The sequence below is a fragment of the Trachurus trachurus genome (assembly GCF_905171665.1).
Source record: "Trachurus trachurus genome assembly, chromosome: 12".
Taxonomy (NCBI): Eukaryota; Metazoa; Chordata; class Actinopteri; order Carangiformes; family Carangidae; genus Trachurus; species Trachurus trachurus.
The window spans coordinates 3,423,249-3,432,512 of NC_139908.1; the positions used below are offsets into that span (position 1 = coordinate 3,423,249).

The following is a 9,264-nucleotide window of genomic DNA, read 5'->3' on the forward strand; positions in this document are numbered from 1 at the left end:
TCGGTCTTTCTCTTTAATTTGCGTTGTCAATGCGCGAAACTATACAGTCTAATACAGTATGTGAGTATACAGTAAGTATGTAAATTAATGCATGGGCCGATACATTATTTTACATGGTAAATATTTTATTGCGATCCCAGTCCTTATTTCCTGCAGTTCGTACAAAAAGGTTGAAATTATTCTTCCCCCCCCCCCCCCCCCCCCCCAATCCCCCACCCCCTCCCTCACTCTGTCTCTCTGTCTCTGTCTCTGTCTCTCTCTCTCTCTCTCTCTCTCTCTGCATTAATGTCGTATGTAGTAGATATGCCTGGAAACACAAAAAAAAATTGTGCTGGATGCAACAACAAAATAGGGGTGGCATGTAAGAAATGCCCCCACTGTGCCGCCCAACAACCCCACAAGAAGAGGCTGGTGGAGGCGAGAACAACATTTGCCAAAAATAAAGACAAGTGGGCTGCCACCACCAAAAAGTGGCAAAATGGAAACAGGCTCCATGACAGAGCTCTAACACTGGTAAGTACCTGAAATCATCAGTTAGGAGGTTTTTTCTCCTTAATTATATAAGATGTGAAATTCCTAAATCGTTATAGGGGTGTTTGCAATATGCAATTGACTAATGCATATTTGTTCTCTTTTCAGCTGGACCGTTTTGCTGGTATGGGGTACTTCCCCTTGATGCTCCTGGGGAAGGAGGTTCGGGGGACGGTGGTGGCTGAAATTAAATATAGCTTTGATTTTCAGCTACCACCGTCCCTTGAAAAAAGTTTAATGGGCGCGTTTGAAACCATCATCAAATGTGAGTATTGCTCTATATGAATAAATCCATGATCTATACACACTTCTAAAAATAAAATTCCTGATATATGTCAAAATCTATATCTGGAACAAAACTAACACACTGTACACAACACAACGGTATTACACACACAGGTTCATACAAACAAATGGACATATGAACACATAGACACACAGGCGCAAAGATATTCCAGCAGTGTCATCACACAATAAATACAAAGAAAATGTCGGTGTTACCAAAACACAGGGAGCTGATTAGAGCTTCTGTTATGAACTGTCTGTCTGTCTGTCTGTCTGTCTGTCTGTCTGTCTACTGTATTGTATAATTAAGCAATATCACACTCGAGGTCGTGCTGTTGTACTGTATATCAGCACGGCTGTGATTCGGTCGTAGGCACGAGGCCGCAGGCCGAGTGCCGCAGATAATCACACCGTGCTGATATACAGTACAACAGCACGACCTCGAGTGTGATATTGCTTTTATACAACAGTGCTACGAGCGCATTTTTAGAACAGTAATAAACTACAAAACTAGTACGAAGCGCTTACCAAACATTAATGAGACGGACGACTTCATACTTGCTTTGTTTGCTCATTTTCTTACTTAAACACTCAATGATGCATAAATACACTCGTAAGACTCCTCTCTGTCTATGTAGCGAAGCAGTCTAAAACTGTTGGCTCTTCCATTCTAGCAGCAACTGCGCTCCGGAAGAGCTAACCCCACCTATATCCCCTTCCCCTGGTGCACTGAGGACACCTACTGGTCACCTACACACATGGAATGGCTCATACAGCAACTAAATTACTCTTTTAATGCATCCTTTTCTTAGTGTACTGTAAATCCAAGAAGGCATCCACCCCTGACCCAGGCCCTGGCTGTCCGGACGCCTCTACCCCCCATCCAAGCCCTGCCTCTTTGGAGCCCAGCTCCAGCCCTGGACCCTCCCAGGAACCAGCCCAGGGAGGTATTGAAATGATTTTCTTTTAAGAATGATGACAGTTTAAAACAAACACACTCAAGCATATGTGACAGTTGAGGTCCCTGTCACTATGCCTCCAGTTGATCATGTGCCCTGGCTACTTGGCCAAGGGGATGTCCCTTTGGCTAACTGGCAAGTGTGTATGACTCTTAACCCGGAGGTGTGGGTTCAATCCCCGCCCGGGCCCTCTTCACCTTGCCACACATATTCATGTATTTTCAACCTCTAAAGAGACAGTATGTAGCTTTCCTTGTTGTGAAATGAAAGTAGATTTTTTGTTTAAAACTATGTGTTTCACAACAATACTCTTTTAACACATCCTTTTCATAGTATGGTGCAACGAGTCCAGGGAGGCCTTGACCTTGGCCTCTCCGCAGCCCTCCACCTCAGGCCCTGCCTCTTTGGAGCCCAGCTCCAGCCCTGGACCCTCCAAAGAACCAGTCCAGGGAGGTATTGAATTGATTTTCTTTTAGGCATGATGGCAGTTTAAAACAAACACACTCAAGCATTCATGTAATTTCAACCTCTAAGGGGACATTGTCAGGGTTATCACTTGTCCTGGAAAGCATTGAAAACCTGGAAAATGGCTGACCAATTTTCCAGTCATGGAAAACACATGGAAAATGAGAGACTAATCAAATGTCCTTGAAAAACTTGAGTTGTCCTGGAGAATTATTAATCACATCAGCTACCAGAGCTCTATTTGAGTTTTTCATACCTGCTTAGGATTTGTTTTCCAAAGAAGAGAGAAAAATAGAGACTTTTTGTTGATGAATGTTACCAGTGTTGGACCATGAACATGAGTGATGGATTCAGAAGCAGCACAGAGCTGTTGTGGGGCCTGGTTAAAAAAAAAATGTGTTTTTGCGTTGTTGTATGGTGAATTTGACAAAATTTCTAAGCCTATAAGAGACGTACATCAGCATTTTGAAAGAATTTCCCTCTAAAGCAACTCTGTGTGGTAACGTTGTGTTATTATCTCATAGCGTGGTGAATGTGCAGGTCACAACTTGTCCACCAGAGCATTTTTGAGGTGTTGGATTATGTATTTGATGAGTTTGATGCAACGTAGCTCTGAGCAGCTCACGGCTCTGCTCCACCTTTCTAAAAATAGCTTGCACAGACAATTAAAGGTAACAAACCTACTGCTGCGACTATAGTGATTATGACAATGAGCCAAATGTTGAACTATTCCTTTAAATCAGACTTCTGGGGGTGAGAGAGGAATAAACATAGAAAAGAAACAAATGTACACAAAATAAGGTCCAACTGTTGAAAAGAACACTTCTTAAAAGCATGAATAGGACGGGGGATGTGTTAGTGTATGACCTAATAACATGTTGTTCAGACTGTAGCTATGGAAAATGTCCTGGAAAAGCCATGGAAAATTATTTCTAGTCTTCTAATTCTTTCTAATTATTTAAAGAGTGGGGACCCTGAGTATGTAGCTTTCCTTGTTGTCATGAAAATAGATTTTTTTTGTTTAAAACTATGTGTTTCACAAGAATACTCTTTTAACACATCCTTTTCATAGTATGGTGCAACAAGTCCAGGGAGGCCTTGACCTTGGCCTCTCCGCAGCCCTCCACCTCAGGCCCTGCCTCTTTGGAGCCCAGCTCCAGCCCTGGACCCTCCAAAGAACCAGTCCAGGGAGGTATTGAATTGATTTTCTTTTAGGCATGATGGCAGTTTAAAACAAACACACTCAAGCATATTCATTTATTTTCAACCTCTAAAGAGACACTATGTAGCTTTCCTTGTTGTCATGAAAATAGATTTTTTTGTTTAAAACTATGTGTTTCACAACAATACTCTTTTAATGCATCCTTTTCATAGTATGGTGCAACGAGTCCAGGGAGGCCTTGACCTTGGCCTCTCCGCAGCCCTCCACCTCAGGCCCTGCCTCTTTGGAGCCCAGCTCCAGCCCTGGACCCTCCCAAGAACCAGTCCAGGGAGGTATGGAAATGATTTTCTTTTAGGCATGATGGCAGTTTAAAACAAACACACTCAAGCATTCATGTAATTTCAACCTCTAAAGGGACAGAGTGTAGGTGTCCTTGTTGTTGTCCATGCATGAAAATAGATTATTTCACAATCAGAATCAGATGTACTTGCCATGTGCAGACAAGGAATTTGACTCTGGTTTATGAACTCACTTGTACAAATATGTATATAAAAATACATACAGAATGAGGAGAGCAACAACTGAGCAGTAATACAATGCAACAGAGAACACGTACAAGTACAGATAGATAAGTAAAGTGGCAGGTGGGTTAAGGTGGACATTTGGTAGTGCAGATATACAGTATATATATTAGGGCTGTTTTCGACTAAGGATTTTCATAGTCGAATCTGATTCGTCAGATTTTGCTGTAGTCGACTAATAGTCGGACCTTTATTTATTTATTTTTTTTAGATAGCAGCAAGATCTTATTTGCGACTTTTTCCCCTTTCACAGATAAACCGGGTAAAACCAATACATCCATGGGTAAAACATGTAGGCTAATATCAAAACAAACTGAGGTCAGAAGGACTCAACAATCCGTACATTACGTTGTGTGTTTTAATCTTAATCAATATACACACTGACCGCGACACCAGCAGCGGCAGAGAGACAGACAGGCTGCAGAGGGACGAGATCACAGCTGCGCTAATGGTGCGTTCATGACAACTCGGAAGTCGCAAAAAACGAGCTCCTCTTCTGACAAACTCTTGACATGTCAAACTTTAGGATGTGTTAATAATAATAATAATAATAATAATAATAATAATAATAATTTTATTTGTAGAGCACCTTTCAAAACAAAGTTACAAGGTGTTAGATAACTAATTAACCTGTCTGAACATCAGAACTACGACACATGAAACGGTAAACACAGCTGAATGATCGGAAAAACAATTACAGCTCAAGTTTTCCACCTTCTGTGGTTGAAAGCAGGATCTTGAATGCAACCCGGTCAAAGTCTGCATCCTCCATATGTAACCTACATGCTGACAACGTTAGATGTCAGCATATGAGGTTCATAGTCGAATCAGACCTCTCCGAATCGAATCGTCGAATCAACAGAGTCAACAGAGTGACGGCCTGTGGGAAGAAACTGTTGTGTCTTGTGGTTTGTGTCTTGTTGTGTTTGCATACAGAGTTGTGTAGCATCTACCAGAGGGGAGAAGTATGAACTGGTTGTGTCCGGGGTGTGATGGGTCGGCGGTGATATTTGCTGCCTGTTTCTTGACTCTGGAGCTGTATAAGTCCTGGATGGAGGGCAGTTAAGCACTATGGATTCTCTCTGCAGTCCTGATTCTTAGTCTGTATTTGTCCTGTTTGGTGGCTGAACCAAACCAGACAATCAGGGAAGTGCAGAGTACTGACTGGATGACTGCAGAGTAGAACTGGATCAGCAGCTCCTGAGGCAGGTTGAACTTCCTGAGCTGGTGCGGGAAGTATATCCTGGGCTGGGCCTTTTTGATGATGATGATTGCCAACCTGCGTCCCCTCACCATCCCTCGCACAAGCAGATGCAACATCAGGAGCAGGGCCTTCAGTGTGGCAGCTCCCACTCTGTGGAACTTGCTCCTACAACATCTCCACCAAGCACAAACGCTGGTCTCCACTAAATTCCTGTTGAAAAGGCGCTTGTCCTCTCAGGCCTTCACCTGCTAATTTGTTGTTTCTTGTGTTATTGTTAAGCATCCTTGAGTGTCTTGAAAGGTGCTATATAAATCAAAATTATTATTATTAAGTATTATTGTTATTAATATGCTCTCTCTGTTTGATGTTCACTTCAGTTCCTTGGAGATAGTGGTTCCCAAGAACCTGAAAGCATCCACAGTAGCCACAGTCTTGTTGAGTACAGTGATGGGGGGCAGTGTTGGGGGGCTCCTCCTAAAATCCACTTTCATCTCCACAGTTTTGAACGAGTTCAGCTCCAGGTTGTTCTGACCACACCAGAGGACCAGCTGTTCAATGTTTTTCATTAATCAATAATTCCCTCATCAACAAAGTGAAGTGTTCCAGTATGGACTATGAATTAGCCATTCATATCATTTCTACATACAGTACATAGAGCGAGCTGGCGAGCTTGGTGCTGGCTGCCATGTTGTTCAGTGGCAGCATGACCGTAGTCAGCGGAGACCCCGTCTTGGGGGAAATTATTGAGGTGGGGTCTGTGAAAAGTCAGTGCAGTGAGGAGGAATGGAGTGTTACAACGATTTGTGCATTCAGGTGGAGGCCAGAAGACGGCCTTTGGTAACAAACCAGATGTCATTACGTGCAGCGGTTGTCGTCTGCCTGCCGGCCTGATTTCATGTGAATGTAGCAGCATATAGAAACTGACTGAGTTGCTTTCCTACATACAACTACAACACTAGATGGGAGTAATTCTTACACAATGTCCCTTTAACGTATAAATGTTGTATGATATGTTTTAACAAGAGACAAATTTGTACCAACAGGTTTACTTTTAATATTGATTATGAAATCTTAACATTCTATGATTAACTTTGCAGATGATTCAGAAGTAATTCTGACATTAATTCCGATATCGGAGAGGGAGTCAGAAGCCAGAGCGGCTGAAGAGGCTATGGGGGGGCTCAGCAACTGCCTGGAGTGCAGGGAGAGGGACCTCTCAGGGGTCTTCCTGTACTCCAGAGTCATTAAAAAGAGAGGTCAAAAGGTAAGTCAATGCTCTCATCATATTCTTTCATGTTCAGTAGGACTGTTGTTTTGTCTGTTGACCTGTTTTGATGAAAGAATATTCACAGCCTGAAATCATCTTTCAATGTAGAGAAAACACCAATTTATTGGCGCTCATCTATACAACTTAGACAACAGCTATACATCAAGCAACCTAATCTTGGTATAAACTCCCAGCGGGCTATAAACAGTGTCATCTTTTTTAAATTACAGGAATGAAATTGGTATTGGTGTTAAAAACCTTATCAGAGCATAACTATAAGACGAAACATTCGAATCATGAACATGTAAAATTTGAAAGACAGTTTTTATTCTGCTACAGTTTTGATACACAGTGTTATTTTGGCAGTTCATGTAGATTCTGTCTACGTCTTGAGACAAAGATTGTACAGTAGCCTATTAGTTTTAAACATAGTTTATGTTGAAGACAACTCAAACGGTCTTAGCCTATTTTTAGTTATTTGTACAAACTAATTGGTGAAAACAACACATACCAGGACTCATACCAGGGTTTTTTTGAACACTCAAACTCAGTATTTTCGCTTGTTTTGTACTTGACATATATATATAATTTGTCCAATTACAGTTAGTATTCCAGTATACAATTTCAAAGTCCATGCTCAGACACAGAGCTGAATAAATGTTCAATTATTTATTCAGAGATTTATTAATTCCGGTATTACATGAGTTGTTAGTCCAAATATTTTTACTTGTATAGTACTTCCTGAACCCCTGCTGTACTGTTGCAGACAGTGGTAAAGTTGTCACTCCAGTGGCAAATGCTTGGGGATGACAGGGGCCCAATGCAGACCGCTGACAGCCTATTGTTATGATTAGGATCATCACACTTTCGTCTGACAGCCTTTGACGGACGTTTCACACATGATCTTGCTGCATAGTCCGACAAAATAAGGCATTTGTAACATGAGGACAGATCCAGCCCTCACTCATTGTTATTTAAGTACCTGGCTATGTTTCTGATATGACCACTATCTATATGGCTGGATGGATGGATAAGAACCCTAGCATTGGCAGAAAGCAGACATTTGCTGAAGTGTGTGCACTCTAATTTGTACTGATTTACTGATTTGTTTTTGTTGTTATTTTTTTATTCCAGGTCTTAATTGAATGGCAGCCATGTTCGACGTGGTAAGTTTTTTTTAGTCCAGTGGTATGTTTAGGTTCAAGATATTTTCAAATGGAGGTTTCAGTTGGGTGATATGTATACAATATGTAATGTAATACTTTATGTATATACTATGAATTGTGTGGGGGGATTATTGTTAAAAGATTTGCTCCAATTACCCGAGTTGCCACTGTATTATTTCATTCATAGCCACAGTGTCATCATGGTTTTCCTCCTCTTCCTCTTGTTTGTCATTACTGCTCATGTGTCAGCCATGCTGCCTGATTTTTCAGTGACAACACCACCTCAGCATCCACCTGCAGGCTCTGTTTGGGGTGGGGGTGGGAGGGGGGGTTGTATTTATCACTCCATAATGTCTTATGAAACAGAGATCTGCATGGAGTGATGAGATCGAAGCCTAAACGCCAACATGTCTGACTGAACTGCAGTAGATTTTGATGACAGTGCTCTCAGTTTGTAGAAACAGATCCCGACAGATGTTCAACTTTATTTGGAAGGGACAGGGCAAGTTCATGAACATCACCATGCACGTATAGATTGTAGCCTTTCAGCTAATTTCCATTGTACGTCCCAAATGGATGTTCCCACAAATAAAGTGCTGAGAAGCTAAACATGTATTTCTGCGGATTGAGAAAACAGCAATGCTTTTTTTCTCACCAGTTGAAAGTGTGTTTAGAATATTGTCACACAACAACTAATTTGCTGCATCATATACAGCTGACAGTGAGTCTGCTGCTTGTCTTAGTAAATGTGAATGACTGAAAAAAATGTTTTAAAAAGGATTAGGATGTAACAGGGAAAAACTTAGATAGGATGGGGAGAATCAATAAATTGTATGGTGTGGTCGTCATTTATAATAATACATAATGTACTTTTTAAAATTTTAAATAATGTCTTTCTTTCTTTTTTTTTTAAACAGCAAAAGGACATGGAAGCCCACGTGGGAGCCACGCTCTTTCGTTGCACTGAAATAAATTAAATTTGAAAATAAATTTGTGTTTATGTATTTGTGTATAGTTTTTTTTTCTTTTTTTTGGGACCACACATGTAACCAGGTGACTTTCATCTGCGCCTTCAGTTCATTGAAGCCACGGACCAAACAGTTATTAGCTAAAATTTCTTTTCACTCATGGCAGGGCTGTTTTTTGGACTTTGACATTTTTATGTTTTCATAAACTGACTGACTTTTTTTGTAACATCTATTGCACGTCTAAGGCACACCTTGCCTTATGCAATTACAAAATGTTATGCGTTACAGACATAGCAGCACAGTCAGTGTTTCAGAGCAGACACACTCGCAAAGAGTTTACAAATTGTTCTCAATTTTTATTCTTGTGGACAATTGAAATAGATTCCACATTTTATTTTATTTAAATGAAATGAACATGGTTCTCAGTATACAGCTTACTGTGATCATAGCCTTGAATAGACAGACAATACACACTACAGACTGTCAGTAATCTGTTCACAACTCCTTTTTCTGTTGGTGTCATTACGTTGCCGGCACTCGGGGAGGCGCTGTTGTGTCTGGCGCTGAGCGTCTATGGCTCCGAGGTATTGACGTCATAATTTCTATCGTATGATTAATAAATGAATGATTATAACTTGAGAGACAGCAGTCTACGAGTGTGACTACGTTTTTCTTC

General features: G+C 41.1%; 1 protein-coding gene across 1 annotated transcript; it reads left to right on the forward strand.

The window, feature by feature from the left end:
* Positions 1-303: 303 nt before the first annotated feature.
* On the forward strand, positions 304-8,592 carry LOC310995024 (uncharacterized protein; the record flags this gene model as incomplete). Its single annotated transcript, XM_083983953.1, has 9 exons — positions 304-513; positions 640-796; positions 1,629-1,763; positions 2,109-2,228; positions 3,313-3,432; positions 3,615-3,734; positions 6,285-6,451; positions 7,589-7,620; positions 8,538-8,592. 9 exons carry the CDS (start codon positions 304-306, stop codon positions 8,590-8,592), a joined length of 1,116 nt encoding a protein of 371 aa, XP_083840079.1.
* Positions 8,593-9,264: the final 672 nt, after the last annotated feature.